The sequence below is a fragment of the Equus przewalskii genome, chromosome 3, assembly GCF_037783145.1.
Source record: "Equus przewalskii isolate Varuska chromosome 3, EquPr2, whole genome shotgun sequence".
In the NCBI taxonomy this organism is placed as follows: Eukaryota; Metazoa; Chordata; class Mammalia; order Perissodactyla; family Equidae; genus Equus; species Equus przewalskii.
Window position 1 is genome coordinate 3,366,773 of NC_091833.1, and position 22,187 is coordinate 3,388,959.

Here is a 22,187-nt window from a genome sequence, read left to right on the forward strand (position 1 = left end):
CCCAGTCAAGGCGAGCCCTGGCGGAGGAAGTGGCACAGGCAGGGTTTGGAGGCCGCAGCCGGAGTCCAGCCGGTGAGAGGGATGTTCTCACAGCTGGGTGTGGGGGCGGGGAGAAGGGCCAGGATCTGCGAGGCAGGAAGATGTCTCTGCAGGAACATAAGGGCCAGATGGGGTGGACTGAGTGTGTGTGTGTGTGTGTGTGTGTGTGTGTGTATGAGTGTGTGATTACTTCAGAGTATGTGCGATTATGTGTGTGTGTATATGAGTGTGATTATATGAGAGTATGTGTGTGAGTGTGTATGAGTGTGTGATTATATGAGAGTGTGTGTGCAAGTGTGTGTGTGTATGAGTGTGTGATTATATGAGAGTGTGTGAGTGTGTGTGTGTGTGCGCGTGTGTGTAGCAGGAGGGTCCCAGAGTTTGGCCCAAACCATTGTTCTCTTGTTTTTCATGACAATGAGGACTCCTGGGATGTACAAAGTGAGAGGCTCTTAGTCCATCCATTTAAGTAAGTTAGGAGAAGCAAGACACCCGAACCCCTCACTCCCAAGGCTGAGAGAAATATCACACGTCCCTGGGGCCCCAGGCTGCACCGGGCTCCCCATCGGACTGGCCTCTGCCCCAGGAAGGGACATCTTGCCCTACAACAGGGTGGCCTGTGGTCTGTGGGCCATTCTCTGGTTGACAGATGACAGTGATGTGTGTCTTAAGAAGCCTGGCTCGCAGCCACCCGCTCGGCAGGCACACGCACTGGACCCTGGCAGCAGAGCCGGGGCCTGTCCCGAGGCCAGGCGCTGCTGGCAGAGGCAGCCTCAGCTGCTGCACGATCAGAGGCACTCAGCCCCTTTGGCCTCTCCTTTTATCAGCACCTGGCTGTGTGGTGTGGCAGGTCACTAGTGTGGCAGGCTAGCCGTGTGGCAGGCAGTGGCATGGTGGGGTCAGCAGTGCGGCTGGCAGTTGTGTGGCTGGCCAGTGGGCAGGCAGGAGGCAGAGACTCTAAGTACTGCTTGCAGGCAGCTGCCGGGATGCCGCCTGGGGCCTTATCGGGGTGAGGGAGGCAGTGCTGGGCTGGCTTTGATCAGCTGTGCCATGTCCTTGAGGACCATGGGGGTGGAAGAGAGGATGGGGGGCAGAGAATGAAAATTAGGGGCCCGAAGAGAGGAGCAGTGACAGCTGCATTTGTGACGTGCTGACGGCTTGGTGTGTGCTGGGCACTCTACCTGCCCTCTCTGCTTGCCTTCACAGCAGCCCCGCCAGGTGAGTGCTGTCCTTGCCGTGTTCAGGTGGGGAAACTGAGGCACAGACAGATGAAGTCATTTATACGAGATCATACAGTATAAAGCGGAGGAGCCGGAGCTTAAAATCAGCCCCTCTAGAGAGGTGCTTACTTCTCTAAGCCTCGGTGTCCTCATGGCTGCAGTGGGGTGACAGTGGCACCTTTCCTAGGGTTTGGGGCATTTAGCAGTGCACCCGATGTGCTGAGCTGAGCACTTGGCTTATGTCAGGCCCTTATGAAAGAGATGTTGGTTATTATTATCACTGAGTCCTCTCCACTGGTGACCTCAGTTCCCCGACAAGCCCGTTGGCTCCTGCCTTCCCCGGAGAAGCTCCTTTGAACACTGTCTAGTAGGGAAATTCCAGCCATGCTGACAGCGACCTCTCTGAGCCCCCAGCCCTGCCTGGCCCTGGGCAGTCTGCCTCGCGTTGCGTTGTCTCCTCATAAGAGCTCTGGCATCCCAAAGGTTGGAGATTAGGGCAGATTCTGGGTAATGCCAAACTTTGCTGTTTTCTGTTGGCGTTAGCCATTTTTCTCCCCACCTAGAAATCATGTTCCGACTCCGTGAGCCCTAGGGGAGGGCCTGGGCCGGGTGGGAGGAGCCCAGTGGACCACGAGAGGCTTCTTCCTTCCTTCATCCGTCCTCACCCAGTGCATGCCTCACCTGGTGTCTCCCGTTCCTCCCCAACCCCTTCCCACCTGTCGGAACCAGCCTGATGGCTCAGGGTGGGGTGGGGGGCAGGGGACTTCCACTCAGGCTCTATAAACCCTGCAGTTCCGGAAGCCTGATCCTCGTTCTGCTGGTGGTGGGAGTGAGGGAAGTGGTAGGCTTCTTGTATTTTAATGGCTATAAATTTGTTTAATGTGCATTATTTTTTTTAAAACCCCAACTGTAGCTGGGATATCACACCCGTGATTTCGCTGATCTTCTTCCTTATGGCAAGACTAGGTTTAAAAAAAGAGAGAGAGCGTGCCAATTTAAAGAAAAGTGTTAAGTACTCCTGGTAGCCCAGGTGGGACCTGGTTCTGGGGAGGCTGGGACGATGGGCTGTGGATGCCGCCCGCTTGCTGGGGTGACAGTCCAGAATGTGGACTTGACTGGCCTGTGGCTGCCTGTGGCCAGCTGCCTCCAGGGCTGGGCAAACCCATCTTTGAGAATTACTTGTACCCTGCACAGTCTAGAGCCTGAGGCTCAAAGGAGGAGAACCCGGTGGCTCCAGAATCAGGCTCCAGGGTCGGAAGTCCTTCCTGCTAAGCTCTCCATCCCAGTCCTCGCCCGCTGTCCACCTTCCTGATAAGAAGTCCATCAAGTCCAGGAAGCGAGCTCAGGCTGGAGTCCCCGGGCTGTGGCGGGCAGAGGCTGGGGTGTGCTGGTAGGAGCACAGGGGTTACATCTCGAGCAGATAGAAACAGGGAGAAATCCAAGGAGTTTTCATTACTGCCACACGTCTTTGGCCTCTTGAAGGCCTGGTCCTCCCAGGCCAGACGTGCAGGCCGGCTCTGCAGGCTGCAGCCCTCAGAGCCCCCTCCCCTGCTCCGCTGGCTGGCTCGGCTCCCCGAGCTGGGCTTGGGGTCACTTGTGAGGTGCCCACTGGCAGCATAGCAGGTGGCAGGAGCTTCCTCCCCCTGCCTTCCAAGCTTGGCTGGGAATCCTGGGCTCGGATTTGAGGAGACTGGCCTGGTTCTGGGGGCTGTGGGAGTCAGAACTTTCAGCTGGAGGTAAGGGAGGCCCACCCTGAATTGCTGTAAGCAGCAAGGGCAGTTTAGTGGCTTCTGTAACTGTCCCATCCCCAGGAAAGGCAGGTGAGGGTGCACCTGGACCAGGGTTCATCCAGCAGTATTTATTGAGTGCCTACTGTGTATCAGGTACTGTTCTAGAGCAAAACAGACCCAGATTCCTGTCGTTGGAGAGCCTACTTCTGGAGACGATGGGGCCTGAGGCCTTGATCCGGTGCCCTCTCCCGGGCGCTGGCCTGTCTCTGTCCCTGGGTGAACTCCCTCCTGGGGCGAGCCTCTCCCGCAGCTGGAGATGGGGTTAGACTCAGCCTGGGCACCAGAGAAGACTTCTTTCCCACCAGCTCCTGTGAGCGGGATCCTGGGGGACGACTCCAGTTGGCTTAGCTCTGGCCGGGGACAGGTGCTGGACAGGCAGAACCCGGAGCCCCTACTGGGTGACCTGTGGCCATGGGAGACTGCAGTGTCCTCAGGGAGTGGCCAACGGCCTGCCCCACGTTTCACTCATTTGAGAAGAATGCCATTCCTCTTTGGAAGCAGCCCCTTGAGGTCTAGGTCCTGCTCATGTCTGGGAGGGGCCAGTCTGTTTCCCCCCAATCCCCGGGGAGGAGGGAATCCCCAGCCCCTCCGGGCCTCTCACTGGAGCCAAGGCCCAGGAGTCCTTTCTAACTCTGCTGCCCCCGCCCTGCTCTTTCCTGACGATGGGCTTTGTGCGCTGGCCAGCGTGTCCATGGGCTGGGGTGCAGTGGGTAACCCCCGCCCTGCCCATTCCTGATGACGGCTTTTGCGTGCTGGCTGGCGTGTCGCACAGGTTGGGGTGCAGTGGGTAACCCTGCACTTCCAGCCTGCTGTGCTTGCGGGCTGAGTGGGATTTGGAGCCAGGGAAAGCCCTGGGGGTGGAAGTAGCAAAGGTCCACGGGTTGGGGGTGCGTGTTGGAGACGGGTTGCTGAGGCTCCGAAAGTGGACAGCCCTGGTTTTTCTCTCACTCTTAATTCCTGGCTGTAGCCCTAGAGAAGGGGTCTGCCCCATTGCTGGAGGGGGAGGGAGCCCCGAGGGTCTGTTCTCAGGGGTCTTTGAGCATCATCCTGGCCTGCCTGCCTCCCCATTCTGGAGACAAGGAGGCCTGGGGAGTTCTAACCCAGCTCAGCCACTTTCCCACCTTAAGTGACTTTGGACCAGTCAGTAATCTCCTGGCGGAGCCTCAGGTCCCCCTTTTGTAAAGTAGGTTGTTGGGTGGGGTTTTGTTAAATTAGGGCTAAAGTTTCTGAACCCTGTTCACCCTCCATCCATCTTCTCCTTCCCCTTCCTGCAGGTCACCATGGCTATCGCGTGCACGTGGGTGATCTCATGGTACATGTGTGTATTTGGTGTTTTCTAGATGTACAAGCAGCATCGTACCCTGTGTGTCTTCCCTGGGGAGTGGCGCTCCACGTGTCACTATTTACAGATTCGCCCGGTTCTTTCGAACCACCGCGTGCTGTTCCACCGCGTGGGTCTGGCACAGTTTCCTTCAGTGGGCACTCAGCGGGTTTCCGACTGTTGGTCAGTAGGAACAGTGCTGCTCTCAACATCGCTGACCTTGAACGTGCCTCCTGGGTGCACGTGTGGGTGTTGCCCCACGGTGGACACTGAAGCATTGAATCACTGTGTGTTAGATTTTTGCAAGGACGAAATGTGAGAATTTTCCAAGCACGTGACAGAAGTAGGGCACTACAGATGGGGCGTACTCACTGGGTTCCCCACCTTTGCATCAGACGCCACCCTGGCTGTTTTGTCTGCATTTTCTCACTGACTCCTCTTCAACATCTAAACCCTCCCCCCCTTTCTCTTTTGAGGAAGATTGGCCCTGAGCTAACATTTCCTGCCAATCCTTCTCTTTTTGCTGAGGAAGACTGGCCCTGAGCGAACATCTGTGCCCATTCTCTTCTACTTTATATGTGGGACGCCTGCCACAGCATGGCTTGCCAAGCAGTGTGTAGGTCCGCACCCGGGATCTGAACCGGTGGACCCTGGGACGCTGAAGCAGAATGTATGAACTTAACTGCTGCACCAGTGGGCTGGCCCCCTAAATCCCCATTTTACAGAAGGGCAAGTTGGGGCCAGAGGGGTTGGGTAAGACGTCTGCTGTCACTCAGCTGCCGAGGGCAGGCCGGCGGGCACCCTGACTCCCGGCCCAGCCGGGTTCTGGGAATGAAGCAGCCCTGCCCTGGACGCTGGAGCTCGCTCCCCGCGAGGCCTGCCCACAGTGGTGGCGGGCCTGGGAACGCCTGCCGGGCTGCTCTGTATGGGTGTTGGGAAAGAGCTTGCCAGGAATTTCCTGGGGCAGCTCGAGGGCAGACTGTGCGCTCTCAGGGGACGGGGTGGCTAGGTCCTGCCTCCCACCCTTCTCTTCCCCACACATCCCAGCCATGTGCATTCTTGGAATCTGTAAGTTGTGCCGTGTTCCATGGGCACGAGGAGTTTCCTTTGAAACCCCGTGGCACTAACATCTGTTAGTGCTTAGAGAACAGAGAGATTGACAAAGAACTGCTGGGGCAGGCGGTGGGGGAAGACGTTAAGCTCAGGAGTATGAAGTCTCAAAGACAAAGAGGAAAAACCCCAACCGAACTGCAGCTCGCTCCCCAAGGCTCTGCTTTGATGTGGTTTCCTGTCCCTGGAGGCCTTATAAGGCATTGTGCCTGCAGCTCTGGCCTCTGGGCTGGTGCTGGCTGCACACTCAGGCCTCTCTTCCTGGAGCCCAGCGTGGAGCAGAGGAGGGGCAGTGCTGGGACTTGGGAGGGACGCAGGTCAGGGGGCTCTGGCCTGAGAGGCCACCACGCCAGGCCACTGGGGAGGGGGCAGCCTGACACCAGGCAGGGAGGGCAGGAGGTCTGGGGATCAGAACTTGGAGCAGAGGCTGAGGCCAACTGTCCTGGAGGCCAGAGGAGAGGAGTTCTGGGACCGGGGGGTCCAGAGTGATGGCTGAGTAGACAAAGGGAGCAGTGAAGGGAGGTCAGTGCACCCCAGGCCCCACACATGGGCTTTGTACAGGGCAGTGGGGAGGGTGTGGGCCCTGCAGCAGGCCGCCTGCCTTCAGTCCTGGCTCTGGCACTTACTAGCTGTGTGACCTTGAGCAAGTCATTAACCTCTCTGTGCTTTAGTCTTTCCATCTGAAAGTCCTTCTCACAGGGTTGCCATGAGGATTAGATGCAAAGCAAAGACAGTGTGCCAGGCAGGAGGGAGCGTGTTTCCCATGTCTGGGGCACCTTGGGACTGGTGAGCCCTTCAGCTTCTCCCAGCAATGCTCTGCTAGCCATTTGACGATAATAGGAGGAAACGAGATGAGTGCCAACTTCTGAGCTCTGGAGTCCCGACCGTGGTGTCAGGCGCAGTGGGAAACACATTATTTTCAGTGGCTTACCTAATCCTCACACTCACCCGGAGGCATCGTGAGTGCAGCGTCCCTCTGTACAAATGGGGAAACTGAGGCACGTTGGATCTAAAGCTCCTCACCCAGGTGATGCAGCTCGTATGAGGCCGAGCTGGGATTTGAACCAAGGTCTGACCCACTCCAGTTCCGTGTCCTGCACCCCTCTGCACTGGTGGGGCTCATGGCTCTTGAGGGGTCTGAATGCCTGGCCCCAAACCTCACATGCAGGGCTCCCGGCCAGGGCTTGGCCGAATCCCGGGCCTACGGGAAGGAGCTGTGGGCCTTTGTGTCCGCAGGACGGACGCAGGACTCAGCCACTGGCCCACTGGAGCTGCTGGCTGTGCTGTTTTTCTCGTACTTCCTTGAGTGTGATCCTTGGTCCCTGCCAAGTGCCAGGACTCTCGGCCACCTCTGTCCCCATGCCCTCAGGAACCGTGGTTCTACGTACGAGCTCAGGCTGGCATCGGAGCAGCCGGCTGGAGCCTTGGCTCTCCCCTCCCTGGCCGGTGGTCAGAGCCACGCGCCTGGCCTCTCTGCGCCTCCTCATTGAACAGGGGCTGGTGGGAGCCCTGTTCCCGGAGCCTCTTGTGAGGGCTCCATCCGGCAGCGCCTCGTGCCCCCCGGGCCCTGGGGAGATGATGTGAGGCTGTCATTGGCATTATTTTCCTGTCTCATATGGTCCTTGAAGGTTGGGGGCACTTTCTTTACAGAAAAAAATGACAATTATTCCTCTCAGTTTACCATTTGAAAATCATTTTTATGAGCATTTATTTCTTGAGAGAGGGAAAGAGCAGGGCTGTTGTGATGGTTAAGGGAGATTATACATATGTATAAAGTGCCTGGCACACAGGAATGTACAGTAAATGTCAGCTGCGTTGTCGTGGTGGTTTATCACTGGACCCATTTTACAGATAAGTAGACTGAGGTCCCAAGGAGGCAGTGGCTGGCCCCAGGGCGAGGGAGGCGATGGAGCCGGGGTGTGATCCTGGGTCTGGCTCAGCGTTCTACATTGCCTTGACCTAGTGATTCGAAGCTGGAGAGCCACAGACACTCCACGCCACAGGCCCGGGGCTGTCTGGCTCAGTGGATAAAGTGAATTTGTGCCATCGCTGAGCCTTTGCACTGCACAGTGTGTCCACAGGCCGTGGTGCTGAGGAGCTTTCAAAGTGTTACACAGAGCAGAGCAGGTATGGTTTAGCGGGAAGAGGCCAAGCCCAGAACCTGCCAGCACTCTGCTCTGTGTGCAGAGACATCCCTTTCACATGTCGGAGCTGGGTCCTCGCAGCAGGCAGCTCTTCTCAGAGAGCCGTGGCGCGTGGTGTGCTACCCACGCTGCGCGGCAGGTTACAGGGGTCCGGGGTGGCTGCTCTGTTGGGGGTGATGTGTGGGGTCTTCGAACTCCCCTGTGTGCTGGTGAAGGGGCGCGAGCGCTCGAAAGCGGCCATCGTGCAGGTCCCGTGGGCCTTGCCGGGGTGGTGGCTGAGCTGGCAGCAGGCGGGTCCGCGCTGAGCCCCATCCAGCAGACTTCGGAGTGGCGAGGCCCTGGGCTCTCGACGACGGCCGGACCTGTGAGGAAGTGCTGCCTGCCAGCCTTGCTCCGGCACGAAAGAGCAGCTTTAGTTGGCTGCTGGGGCGTCCCAGCCATCTAATGATGCCACCGGAGTGTGTCCCTTTCCTGTCACCGTCTCCCAGTTCTCCTGTCAGCTCAGCTCTGCTAACACAAGCAGCCAGTTTACAAGCCCAGGAGATGTTCGGTGATTATAGTCATTGGCAGAGGTGGAGAAAGCGGCGTCCTGACTGAGGAATGAAGATCGGAAGTCACGGGGACACCTGGTTTTGAAATCAGTGGGACATCAGGAGTCTGAATGACCGCGTTTTAACAACCTTTAAGAAAGAGTGTGTAATGCCCCAGAATGATTTGAAAGAAGAAAGAGAACAGAGCAGACCAACCCTAATCCATAAAATCTTAGCTGTTTATCTTTAAAAAAAAACACAAGACTGACCCCCAGCTGTGTCCAGTTGATAAGATCAGATGTACAAAGCGTTGTTCTTCCCTTGTTAATGAAGAAGAGCACTGGTTTTTCTTTTAAGCATCTGAGAGAAAGGGTTTTTCTCCTAGTTTTTCAAGGAGAGGGAGTTTTTTTCTTTTCACTTTTTCTTCAAAAAGAGAAGTTGGTGACAGCCGCTGAGTCTGGGCTTTTTTATTGCCCGTCATTTTGTGGTTCAAGAAGCAGCGCCGTAGCATCACTGTGGGCATCAGGAGAGACGGCAGCGTAACCCCCGACCCTCGTCTCTCCCCAAAAGGAGGAGTGTTTCCCAAACTGGGTTCCTCGGAACATGAATCCCATGTGATGCTTTTGAAAAACAAAACTCTGCGGTGTAAACAGGTTTGAGGCCTTCAACATAAGCTGCTGCTCCGACATCCGCAGTGTCCATTACCGTCGGAGGCCCTGCGGTAAGGGATCTCGTTTAACTTTGATTAAAGGAATCTTTTTTGATCGCAGGACTTGTTTTGGCAGAATGCCAATCCGTACAGACGACAGTGTGACAAGTTCAGGTCTAGCCTCTTCCTTGTTTAGAGTCCTCTGCTGGGGTGTGGCCAGAGAGATGGGACCTCCGTTCACACCCAAGGAATTTCCCAGCCTGTGGACCAACCAAACTCACCTTGCCAACCTGACAACACCTGCGTGGCAGCCTGACCAGACTGGTTGGGAGCAGCTCGCTGTATGGGATGACCTCCCAGACATGTTTAACTCATGCGCAGCGGCCAGGCAAGGCGTGTGCAGGATCAGGCTAGTTTCTGGAAGGTGTGCACGTTGGGGTGATGCAGGAGGCATGACTGAAGGTCAGCTGGAGCCAGAGCATGCATGCCTCTCAGTTTTACACTGAAGAGTTTGGGTTTATCTCAAGGGCAGTTGGGACCTGCTCTAGCGCACCCCAGGCCTCTTCATAAACCCACGGAGACGGCCTGCCTGGGACCCGCTGCGGGAGGAAGGATCCAAACTGAGATCTCTTCTTGGGCCCACAGGGGAGGCTTGTTGGTGCTGAGTCCATCAGCTTGGCTCGAAGGGATGGATGAGGGGCGTTTTCTGATCTTGTCTCTGTCTTTTTCCAGGGTAGGTGGCAGACCCTCCTGTCTGAGGAGAGGTGTGGTCCTGTGTAGTGTTTTGTGTTGGGCTGTAGGCTGAGGAAAAGTGACTTCCTAAAAAGCACTGCCATAATTCACTTTTTGAGTGTGATAGGATCCGTCTCCGTTGACCTAAATTCCCATTGGAAGATGCAGAACAGGGTCCCTTCTTCCTTGTGACCAGCCAGGCACACGTTCACGCTGCCCCCTTTCCCGTCCCAACACCGGGTTCCTACCTGACCCCGGTACTTCCTTGATGTCCCTGCTTTGTCTTCCTCTAGGAGCTCGTGGGCGAAGTTTTCAGAGAAACACTCAGCGAGGAGGAGGAGGAAGACTTCCGACTAGAAGGTACTGGAGTCCCTTACTCTCCCCAGGGAGCAGTGAGGCAGGGATGGGGCCGTCTGTCTGCCCTGTGCCCTGCGTACCCCCTGGAGAATCTGCAGGCCGGGCAGAGGACAGGACTCTGACTCTCCGGGGCAGGGCTGGGGGCGGGCGGGGTGAGGAGCAGGAGGGAAGCGCTGTGCTTTGTAGGGCCACGCCCAGAGAGGAGCCACACCGCCTCGGGCGTGGCCGGGCCCCGCCCTGTGGGACCTGTGGAGCCTGGGACGGGTCGCTTCCCCGTGGACAGTGACCACAGTAGCTGCTCGCAGGCCCCTCAGGTGTGTTAGGCATGTAGTCAGCACAACATAAAGGAGCTATTGTATGTCCCCATGTCTCCGTTCGCGTCACTCATCTGGAGCACAAGTGTGTGCACCCCCATGTACTAACACCCCCGCCAGCCCCTCGCCTTCTCCTCTGTAGCTCTCAGTCCTTTCTCTCTCCAAGAGGAAGCACTCTGTTGCAGAAAGAATTCGGACACTAGAGTAGAGGGCCGGCTGGCCGCTGGAGTGCCAACTGCACTTTGGGCAAGCCATGTCACCCTTCTGAGCCTCCATGTCCACGTTTGTAGAGTGGGAATGAAGGCCTTTTCACTGCTTGTCTCCCTGAGTTGGTGCAGGGAACGGCAGGCGTCTGAAGGCGTTTGCTGAGTGTGGTAGTGTTTCCATTTCATGCTCAGGATCAGAGAAGAGCATCTCTGAATGAGGGCAGCCTCAGGAAGCTGGGGGCCAAGAGTGTCTAGGGGAATCTAGGCCTCGGGGGTCCTGTAGGGCCCTGAGAGGAGAGCAGACAGTGTCGAAAGGCCCTCAAGGGGAGCCTAGGCCAGACCAGAGGACTGTGGCCTCATCCAGCCTGAAGGCTGTTATAAATGTGGGCTTTCTGGCTCCCTGCAAGGGCTGCTGTATCCAGTCTGCTTTTAGTGGGCTCCTCAGGTGACTTGCATGCATGTGACTCTGAGAAGCACTCTTGTAAGAGTTTCACTCAGTTGCGTGAGAGTTGGAGGCAGGCTGGGGACCCAGGTATCTATCAAACTTTGCTCAAATACGAGCAGGTCCCAAGTCCCATGGATGGAAGGCTTTGTCCAGGCTGTGGGGTGTTTCCCTTGAGCGTGTCTGTCCACGGGTCTGGTGGCTGAGTGGCTTGGATTCTCATTGTTTCCTGGGCTCTCCCGAGCCTCAGCTGTCATCCTTGTCTCCGTGGAGAGATGCCAGGATCTTGCTTGGAGAAGATCTGGGGAGTCGGGTAAAGGTCTGCAGGATGTTAGCCCTGGAGATTGAGTGACCCCAGATACTCATTACGTGGGCTTCAGCACTTGCTCCATTTGTCTATTGATTTGCTCATTCATGTGGTAACTTTTTAGCAAATTCATTCTCTTATTCATCCATCCCTCCATCTCTTCCATCCGTCACCCATTCACTATTTATCCAACCATCCACCTCTCCACTCTCTGTCCATTCATCTACCCATCACTTACTCATTGCCTTCCCATCACCCACCCACCCACTGATCCATGAGCCACCCATCCAACACTCATCCATGTCTGTTGCTCCACCCATCACCCACCCATCCTTCCATCCATTGCCTCTTTATTCATCTGCCTACTCTTCTGTCACCCGCCCATCAGCCAGCCAGCGCTTATCTATCAGCCAGCCACCCACCTACAGCCAATCATCCTCTGCCCATCTATTCATCATCCATGACTCATCACTTATGCAAAAGGTAAAAGGGGTAAGCTTTGCTGTTTAGTACTTTTAATGCGTCTTTCATCGTTCCCTTACGGTCCTCCAGTTATCATCTGTCTATCTCTCCATCTGCCTATCCATCATTTATTGAGTCCCTGGTTACTGCCAAAAATGAGGCACTTCTCTATCCATTGAGGCTCAGTCTGAAATCTTATAATTGATTTCACACGAGATGTCTTTCCCTGCAAACACGTGAAACGGCCTGCCCGTGGAATGCACCTCCCTCTGAAAGGGAGGGTCACATTGTTCAACGTCTGCATTCAGAGGGGGAGCCCTGTTGTAATGAAGAAGGAACACTGGCCGAGGAGCCCCTCTCAGCTCCAGCAGTGACTTGCTGTGGATCTTGGCCAAGTCTCTCCCTCTCTGGGCCCCCTCGCCCTCTGTGACATGACGCGTGGTGACATAGAGCTGGACTTGTTGGGTCCTTAGAGGCCTTGGGCACCGTGTAACGAGGACGAACTGCATTGGAGGCGGCACTTAGAAACACCAGTTGATGGCTGGGAGGTTAACATGAGGCGCCCGAGGTTTCCCGCTCCTGTTGGGGAAGAGGTGTGAGGTTGGTGGCACTTGGTGTGCCCTGGTGACCCACCATGTTGGGCTTGAGGGCAGCCTGGGCACGCTGCCAGTCACTGATGGTGTCCAGGTGCGTTGGTGCCACCACTGATGAGGAGGGGGTTGGAAGTCATGAGCCTGCCTCAGTTTCCCAACTAGGGGTTGGACTAGGTTGGTGGTCAAGCTTTTCAGCCTCTTTCTTCAAACCAAAGCGGACCCAGCAGCACAAAATGTCAACCAGTTAGATCAGGCTGCAGAAAGATACGGCACCTAGGAGACCGTAAGCTATCTTTTATGTCAGCAAGGGCGCTGGACAGTACTCTGTTTCCTGGTCTAGGTGAGTGTGTGCCATGGATGCGGATTACTGTGTAGCTCGAGGCCCCGACAGACAGAAACACTAGGTCCTCTGGACATACAAGGAGGAGACTGAAATTGGGCAGAGTGGTCAAAGAGGATGCTGGTATTAACTGTAGTCAGTGTTTTAACTTTACAAGAAGAATGGTAATCATATATTTCTTTGGAATGAAAGACTAAGAACAGAATTGAAAAGCGAAAACAATAAGTAAATAGAGCGGTAAGAGTGGGGCTGCTCTGGGTCGTACCTGGGCCTGCATGGCCTGAGACTCCGTGGAGGGATGCTGGACCCTGTGACTGTCTGTGGTTCTCTGGCCACCCCCCAGGAGCGGGGCATGGCTGTGGACGCAGGCCACCCCACGGCCAGGCCTGGTGAGAGCCAGCGCTGCTGAGCCTGGCCGGGAGAAGCATCCACCTGGCCTGGAGCTGGGGCTGCGGGCGGCCCTCTGTGCTGCTGGCCAAGGGAGGGCAAGCTGGATCCTGAATCTCCTCTTTGTCTTCCTGTTGGCCAAGTTCATTGCCTCTTGGCGGGCTGGAGGGCTGGGTAAGGGAGAAAAAGGCCATCTGAGGCGTGAAGATAAAAAGAAGTCTTTAGCCATCCCAGGAGAGGATGGCTTTCGCTCCTGCGTTGTTATGTAAAGCCGGCCCTAATCCAGCGTCTTAACCGCCTTAACTGGCCAGCTGGGAGCTCGCGGGATGGAGATTAAGGCTGGCTGGCGCAGGGCTGGCTGCGGAGCTCCTTTTCAACTGTGGAGAGAACAAAGTAAACATCTGAAGTTCCACGCTCCTTGAGCTGGCTGGGCGTGGCGGGGGAGGGACCCTCGTCTGCTGACCCAGCAGGGGTCTGAAGACGGGGGAGGCTCGGCCACATGATTCCTTCCAGCACCCATCTGACTCCCTCCCCACCCTAGTTGGGCAGGACGACAGGTGGTGGCAGCCTGTGGCTTGTGGCCTGAGGTGAAAATTGGTGCCAGGGCTGTTTGGCAGACCCATGTCACTGACGGCCTCTGGGAAGTTCTGGGTCTGGTGGCGTCCCCCCCAACCACCAGCACAGGCTGCAGCTTCTGCACTGTGCCCATCGGAAGCAAAAGACCTAGAAATGGTCACAGGCCCCTTCTCTCTGGGTCCCCGCTCTCCCTCCCGCCTGGTGCTGTCCCCACCCCTGCCCAGCCTCTTGGTTCACTCCAGGCTCTCCCCCTCTGGCCTCTGCCCCCTGACCCTCCACATAGTGTCTATTTCTTGTCTTCCGACCTCTTTGCTTTGGGGTGAGGGCAGGTGAAGTGCGGTCTGCTTGGCATCTTCGACAGAGAGCCAACTCCACAGAGCCAGCCCAGCCTGCTGGTCCTGCCCCTCAAAAGGAGGCCTCAGGGCCACTGAAGTCAGCACTCCCCCCCTGGTCCCAGGCCCTCCCTCCAGCCTCCCGGGGCTGCCACTGGGCAGGCCTCACCTTGGTCCAGCCTCAGTTGGCCCGAGGGCCATGTGCCTGGAGGGGCTGGTCCTGCCAAGCCAGGCCAGGGTGCTGGGAACTGGGATCTGGGGGCTGAGCAGCCTCACTGCAAGCTCAGGGCCCTTCCGAATCTGCATGGGTCCCGAACTTTGTCCGCCACCCCAACCTCATCAGAGTTCATGAGAGGTGCCCTCCTCCCTTTATTCTGACTTTCTGGGAGTTTGCAAGTCAGACGCCAGACCAGCCTGGCTTTACCACAACTCCCTGTGTGACCTTGGGCAAGTCACTTAACTTCTCTGTGCTTCAGTTTCATAGCGCTTCTTCCTCAGGTTCATGTGAAGACAGCAAGGTCATTTAGGAAAGCCCAGAGCACAGCCCTGGCACGGAGCAGTGCCCATGTATGCGAGCTCTCATGATTCCTGTTTCATGGGCCCGTCTGTCTTGAAGAGGGGACAACTGGTATTTATAATTATTTACTAGTCTAGATCAAAAAAGGCATGTTTTCAAAGCTTTTTTAGTCCTGTTAGACACTTGAATGTGTGTGACGTGGAGTCTGGTGTGCCGTAAGTGCCTGATAAATACTCACCAGAAGAACGAAGTCCCTGAAGTCGGGCCACCCCCGTTGGGGCCCAGGCCCTCCCTCCAGGCCCCAGTCTGAGATGTGAGCCCTTCACAGACCCAGGGGCCCTGGGAGGCCTTTAGTCCCCTTCACTTTTGGTGGAAAACAGGCCCAGCGAGGGGACGCAACCCGTCCAAGATGTCACAGCCAACTGACACCAGAACTCAGGCCTCCAGCTCCTCCTCCCACAGCGCGCGTTTACTGAGGACCTGACGCGGGTGTGGGGCCACCGACAAGGCAGGCGGGCCCTGCCGCGAGGTGTTCACGCGAAGGAGGCAGGCAGTGAATGAATAACCCAGGGAGTGAGTGCGTGGGCGTCAGGTGGTGCTGCTCGGCAAAGAGGTGGAACCTAGTGAAGGGTCGAGTGTGACGAGGCCTCTCTGAGGAGGTGACATCTCAGCTGAGGTGCAGATGCCAGGGAGGAGCCAGCCATGGGAGGATGTGAGGGGAGAGCAGCCAGGAGGAGCGAACAAAGCCCCAGAGCAGAACTTGGGGTTTGGGGAAGAGCAGAAAGGAGGCCCGCGTGCTGGCGACGTTGGCAGGAGGGTGGGACCCCGTGCTTGGGTTGGATGCTGCTTTTGAGGAGAAACTGTTGGAAAGTTTTAGGGAGGTGAGTGCCGGCTTCTGACTTCCATTTTAACGAGATCTTTGTGGCCTCTTGGGAGGATGGGCCATGTGGAGGGAGGAGGGAGACCGAGGCAACCGCAGGTGTGCCGGCGAGAGGTGATGCGAGGGTGGCGTGGGAGCCGTGGGGCCAGGAGGGGGTGGGGGCGGGGTGGGGGAGGAGGTGGATGAGGGAAAGAGAGGGTTGCCCGATACCCCTTCACCTTGGCTCAAAGAATGAAGGAAATGGGGGTGTCACTTCTGAGGAGAAGATTTTGTCAGGTGACAATCAAGGCTTTTGTTTTTGGGCATGTTGGGCTCAGGATGCCTGTGTGACATCCAGGTAGAGATGCCCAATGGGCAGCTGGACACTGAGTCTGGGGTCCAGGGAGCAACTGTTTGTGGGGCGAGGACTTCTCCACGGCCACCCCGCATGGCCCTGGGCAAGGCTGTCAGCCAGGGGCTGCCTGGGGTCCCTGGCAGTCTGACAGGAGGGGAGTCCCCAGGAAAGCACCAGGACCCCGGCGGAGGGGCAGGCGGCACCCTGCTGGCTCATCCCGCCGGCAGTGTCAGCGACGCCAGTTGGAGCTGCTGCAGCCCCGAGCAGCCCCAAGTCAGCTCTTCGGCTCTTCGTAAAGGCTCAGCTTGCGCGGTGGAAAGGCTGGCCGGGGTCAGGTACAGAGGAGGCTTGAATAGTTTCAAGGAGCTCGGGGTGAGGTTTTAAAAGTTGAATTTCATCACATGTTTTAACTTGGGCGGGGATGGGGAGAGTGGAAGGGACGTGATATTTTTAGCCCAAAGAAGGTTTTTTTTCCGTCTCCCCTTCCCTCCCCGAGCAGATGTTTCATCTCCATCCCGTTCAAGCCTCACGGCAGAGTGGCCGTCAGCCTCAGTCTCTGATGAGACAGAGAGGCCCGAAGGCTGTTAGTTGGGAAGGTTTCTTTTTCTCCTGTTTTTCCTTTCCTCTCTCTCCTCAGTCACAACTCCTCGGTAGAATCTCCATACAGCGACATGCGGCCCAGGGAGGCAGGATGGTGGAGAAAAGGACCCTGGGTGGCACTTCTGGCCTCAGGAAGGGGTAGACACCTGCTGGCAGAAACTGCGGGAACCCGCCGTCGAGAGGCCTGCGCGGGGCGAACCGTTGTTCTGGTGAGGGTGGTGATTCCTCCTGAGCAGCAGGGGCTCAGAGCGAGGGACAGTTAAGTCAGGATTCTTTTGGTTCTTTTGGATCTCAACCCAAATTCTCTTAAGCTTTGGCTCATGAAATTGAAAAATCTTAGGGTAGATCTTGCCTAAAAAGGGCTGGCTGGACGCAAGAGCTCAGACCATGTCCTCAGCAGACATGCACTTGCTCGCTCCCTCTCTGTCTCCATCGTCTCTCGCTCTGCCCTTCTGTTAGCCTCCCCTGCTAAGCTCTAGGCCCTCACATCCTGTGAGCAGGTGAAAGAGAGCCCTCAAGTCTCGATATTTCTTGCAAAAGTTTGATTCTCACTTTACTGGTCAAGGTGGCTCTAGGTTTTGTTGGACTCAAAGCTTATCCAATTTTGGGGGGGGGGGGCCTTCTGTTTTACCTCCCCAAAAGCCCCAGTACATAGTTGTATATCCCAGTTGTTAGCTCATCTGTGTGGGATGTTACCTCAGCGTGGCTTGATGAGCGGTGTGTAGGTCCGTGCCCAGGACCCAAACTGGGGAACCCCAGGCCGCTGAAGTGGAGCACACAAACTTAACTGCTATGCCACCAGGGAGGCCCCTCAGGGGGGAGGTCTCTTCTTTAAGAAAAAGAATACACAATTCTTTTCTTTTTGAGGAAGATTAGCCCTGAGCTAACATCTGCTGCCAATCCTCCTCTTTTTGCTGAGGAAGACTGGCCCTAAGCTGACATCGTGCCCATCTTCCTCTACTTTATATGTGGGATGCTTGCCACAGCGTGGCATGCCAAGCGGTGCGTAGGTCTGCACACAGGATCTATATCAGTGAACCCCAGGCCGCCAAAGTGGAACGTGCACACCTAACTGCTGCACCACCGGGCTGGCCCCACAATTCTTTTATAACTGTGAACTATATGTGTATATCCTGCTAAACCTAAATAAATAGATCCCCAACTCAACTTCCCTTTGGCTTGACTCCAGAAATGCCTGTGTTCTCCAACACCGCATGACACAAGCAGATGTATGAGAAGTCAGAATGGAAAGAGACAGCAGTCTTAATCAATTGAGGGTAAAATATCTAATTTTGGAAGTGTCACAAAAACAGCCAACCCTGTGAACCACTGCTAGGTCCATTCCAACTTGGAAGGGGCCCGTGCAAGTGAGGGGCCCTGAGGCTTTGCTTCATTGGCTTCACTGTGGACTCTCCATGGGTGCTGACTGAGTCGGGCCCAGTGGCCCTCAGGATGAAAGAAGCTGGGTGGGGTCTGGGTCTGGGTGTGTCCCTGAGGCTGGAGTGGGATCAGCCTCCCATAAACCGCATGGACTGCGCTGGGGCGGGGGGCCTGCCAGAGGAAACCCGGCTGCTATTATCAGGAGAAGGACAATGGTTGCAGGACTGGCAGGGACAGGTGTCAACTCTTGTGGTGGGACAGAGTGGAGAAAACAGTGGCCAGGGAGTCAGGCAACTGGGATTTTAGTTCTTCTGTTTCTGCCCCTTCTGGGTTCAAATCCTGGCTCCATTACTTGCTGGTGCTCCACGGTGACGATGGGGCACCTGCATGGAGTGTGACAGGCATTGTCTATATGGGCTACGGTAGGAGGAGCCAGTTAAATGGATCACGATAATAGGGCTTGTTACAGGCTCACTGAGCGGGCAAACCGAACCCAGCCCCTGAGGGCGTGAGGCACACTTCTCAGGGATGGGGAGGCTTGAGCTGAAGCCCTGCAGGATGAGCGGGAGCTGGAGAGATGGAACGAGTGTTCTTGGCAGGGATAACAGCGTGAGAACACGGCAGGGTCAGAGAGCGAGAAGCGGTTCCGAGGAGACGGGCCGACGGACAGCAGAGGCAGGCTGGTTCCAGCAGGGGAAGGCTTGATGGAGTTTGCTTTCTGAGCTTAGTTTCCTGTTCGGTGCAACGCAGACAGGAACACGGCCTGCGTGGTGTTCTGAAGAGGACTTTAATGAAATAATGTGTGCACCCGCTGACTGCGCCAGCATCCCTGGTACAGCCCCCTGCTGTGTGCACGGCGGCCCACGCTGTGTGTCTCGGGGACTCTCGCTCCCCCGGGAGAGCCCCCTGCAGATGATGCAGAAGCCGTCTGGCCTGGAATGCGCATATGGTCGCTTTCTCTTTTCGCGGGCGGCAGATTACGGCCTAATTATATTTGGCCTAGGCTAATACTGAAATTCATCTGCGTTCCTTCTGACAGCTGCTGTGGAGGGCTGGGGAGTCAGAAACGTCCGGGCAAGCCAGCCTGAGACTGAAAGATTTGCAGCAGGTCATCTGCATGTGGACACTCGAGAAAGGCTGCGGGCACTTTAGGGCCAGTGTCCAAACTCCAGCGAGGAGGCTCTGGCTTGTGTTGTCTCCTGTCGCAGCAACAGAGAGCTCACCAGGTAGCTGGGCTGAGAGAGGCGTCTGCCTGCCTTTGAGTGTCAGTGATTTCAGGCCTTCTGATGTCGTCATAACTGTGTCTCAAATTTGTCTCTTCTTCCAAAGCTTAATGTCAACCAGGCCTTTCTGGATTGTGTTAAAATACGCTGGCATTTGCTGATATCATCCAAGGTCTAGATTTTAGCCTAAGTCTGGGAGTCAGGAAAAGACCTACCCGTTTTCAGCCCCCCCCCCCCGCCTTGCCAGTTCCCAGCCTTGGTCCTGCAGGATCTGTGGTGTGTTAGGCCTGCAGCCTTCCTCGTGTCTCCTGTGGGAGGTGGCGCAGTTTTGCACACTGCGGTGGGATGTCTGCTCTGTGCACGCATGGTGTGCTCTGGATACTGTGGGCGACCAGGGGTGGTTGCCGATGGGGCTCCGGCTCTCAAGAAACCTGCCTTCTGTCTGCATGGATGTGGCAGGCTCCTGTGAGTCAATCCGAAGATCCCAGATGGGACCGTAGGGAATAAGGTGCTAGGCTGAATGGGCTCAGCCAGCTCTCTGCGATTGTGCAAATAGAAAAGGGGCCTCCTCGAGACACCTTTCTGCCATCTGCCCAAAAAGCATCATAAGCAACATTAATGCATTTTAATTAAATAATTAAAGCATTTTAACGGCGCCTCCTGGACTGCTGGAGAGCACAGTCTGCTTCCCAGAGCCAGGCTCCCAACGACCCCAAGTGACCCCGACCCCAAGCCCAGGGGCAGAACCCTGAGCTGCTCTTCCTGCTCAGGAGGGCGGGGCTGCAGGAGGGCTTTTCTGGTCCTTCTTCCCATGCTGCTTGGGTGGCACCAGCTGTTGGCAGCTCCGCCTGGCTGGGCTGTGCCACCCTGCTCCCTGGTCACTGCTACCTGCCAGGATAAACAGTCTCCAGAAAGTGGCCATGCCTCTCCCAGCATGGGGTCCTAAGTGAGCCTGGGATGCTGGGCCTGTGGTGGGGGTGGGGCGCTGGGCATTCAGGCATTTCCCCCTTCTCCCCTCAAGCTCTTCTCTCTCTCTCTCTCTCCCTCTCTCTCTCCCTCCCTCCCTCTTTCCCCCCCCCCTCCCTCTCTCCCTCTCTCCCTCTCTCCATCTCTCCCTCTCTCCCTCTCTCTCTCTCCCCCCCCCCTCTTTTTCTTGTCCTCCCCCTTCCTCTTTTTTTAAACTGGGGGAGGGGAGAAGGAAGAGGCTGTCTTTGATCTCAGCGGAGGAAAAAAGTCTGTTCTGTTCAGGCTTTTGGCTAACACAACAAACAGTGTTTAAAATTTAACTTTGCTTAATTAATTAGTAATTCTGTTTAATGCTGTCTGATCTCCCTCCAAAAGGTATTTTGAAGCTTGAGAAGGGAACATCAAAGGGAGCCGGGTGAAGATGGTCAAGTAAGGCATTTAATCTGCAGTTGCTGGGGTGGACAGATGCCAGGTTGGGAGCTAATGTGGGAGAGAACCATCATCTGATAAACACAGCCCTCCGGCTCCTCGTGGCCGTGGTGTGAGGAGGGACAGGGAGCAGCTTCCAAACAGAAGGAGTTCCATACACTGCCCCCAGACTCGTCTGGGCTCAAAATTGGTTTTAAGAAAGCAGAGTTGACATTTTATTTCTTCCATGGCTACTGTGTATGGTTGGGCAGGTTGTGTACTGCACAAGGGTTTCTGGTAAGCATGTGAGCAGCAGGTGAAATCCAGCCTGCACTCTGCTTTTAAGTACGTACCCTGGTGGGGGTGGTGGGCTCCATTTACCGAAGCACCGTTCACAAACTCTGAAAAGCTCCAGGAGAGTACATATTTTAAGATCTGTGGGCCATACGGTCTCTGTTGGTGTTGGGAAGCAGCCGTAGACAATGTGTGTGAGCATGACTGTGTCCCAGTAAAGCTTTATTTACAAAAGCAGGTGGTGGGCCGGGTTTGGCTCACAGGGCAGTTTGCCGAGCCCTGCTCTGGGTCTCCCAGATGGGCCTCAGAGGCCAGAGAGAGGCTCTCCTTCCTCCTTCCTCTCTCCCTTCCCTTCCTTTTTCTCCTTCCTGGTCTCCTGTTTCCCTTCTTCTTTCAAATGAGCAGTATCTCCTGTTGTTACTGTGACTTGCAATTGAAGGGTGATCAGTCCCCTGAAATTATGCCCCCCAAAAATCAGCTCTGGGAAGAATATCGCTGGGCTGAACGGGAGGAAGAGACAGAGAATGGGCTCGGGCCCTGGTACCAAACCCACTTCGACAAAGTATCCTCTCCTGTGCCGGTCGGCTGGACCTGGGCAGCCGGCGGCGAGCACCGTTCGTTCTTCTCCTGCCTGCCTGTGAGCCTGGCAGTGCGGGGGGTGGGGAGTGGGGGGCTGGGGGGTGTTCTGCGCAGGGATGGCTGGAGCAGGTGGCGGTTTGGTTTCAGAGGTACATACGGAAGCAGGGCCCGGCCCCTGGCATTGGGGTCTGCGTGGCTTTCTGATCGATTATCTGCCACGTCTTCTGGCCGTTGGGTGGGGTCAGTGAGGGGGTGAAAGGCCTTCTTTGGTGGGGGCAAAGTGGTTCTGCCTGTCCTTGTTCCTGGCCCCGGGGCCCCAGGGCAGGACAGCTCTCAGTCCTGCTACCCGTCTGTGCCCAGCCCCATGCTGGGAAGGGACCCCCCCACCCCCACCCCTGTGGGCCTCTGGGTGGTTTCCTAAGCTGGGATGGGATGAGGGACCCGCTGGTGAAGAGAGGACCATCCAGGCCACCTGGTCTTTGGAGAAGACACAGGAAGAGGGTGCAGGGTCAGGGGAGATGCTTCCCACCTGCCCGGGAGAGCAGAAGGCAGGGAGGCGGGGAGGACCTGAGGGAGGACAGGCTGTCCGCGTGCGAGGGGCGGAGGGCTGCTCCCGAGAAGGAGAGGGCAGGGACAGAGGTTTCTTTTCTTTGGGTTTTGTCAAGTGGAACTTGAAAGGCAACCATGAACCTGAAGGTGGTTTTCTGATAACTTCCCTTTGAACTTGCAGTTGGGTTGCGATAAGGCTGGCCGGCTTACATCTCCAGCCAGGACCTCTGCGGAGGGAGCCGCAGCTTTGAAGATGGAGCTGGCCTTTGTTTTTCTTTCTTCTTTTTCTTTTTCTTCTCCGGTGCTGGGGTGGTGAGTGGATAGAGGATGTTGCAGGCCGTGACAGCACGGTGCTTTCTCCAGCGGGGCAGCTCTGGGGTAGGGGCATCCTTCGGATCTGGGCCGTCAGCTGGGAAGCCCGTCATCTACATCTTTTGCAAAGCCAGCATTTATTGAGCACCCCTGCCTGCAGGCCACTGTGCTAAGAGGCACTTTTCTCATTGCCCCTCCCAGTAGCCCTGTGAGGGAAAGACCGTTTCATCTCCATTTCACAGAAGAGGGGACTGAGACCCAGAGAAGTCAAGCGCCTTGCCCGAGGCTGCCCAG

At 56.3% G+C, this 22,187-nt stretch overlaps 1 protein-coding gene across 4 annotated transcripts in view; it reads left to right on the forward strand.

Annotated features, from left to right (window-relative positions):
• The window catches only part of NKD1 (NKD inhibitor of WNT signaling pathway 1), an 85,633-nt gene that overhangs the window by 47,633 nt on the left and 15,813 nt on the right, over positions 1-22,187 (forward strand). Inside the window, exon 4 of one of the 4 annotated variants that reach the window (XM_070611850.1) lies at positions 9,829-9,895. In XM_070611850.1, coding sequence (XP_070467951.1) covers positions 9,829-9,895 — 67 coding nt within the window. Of the gene's footprint in view, positions 1-9,828; positions 9,896-19,554; positions 19,732-19,979; positions 20,181-20,219; positions 20,457-22,187 lie in introns of those variants that run through there. The other 3 variants (XM_070611852.1, XM_070611853.1, XM_070611851.1) reach the window with 3 other exon arrangements.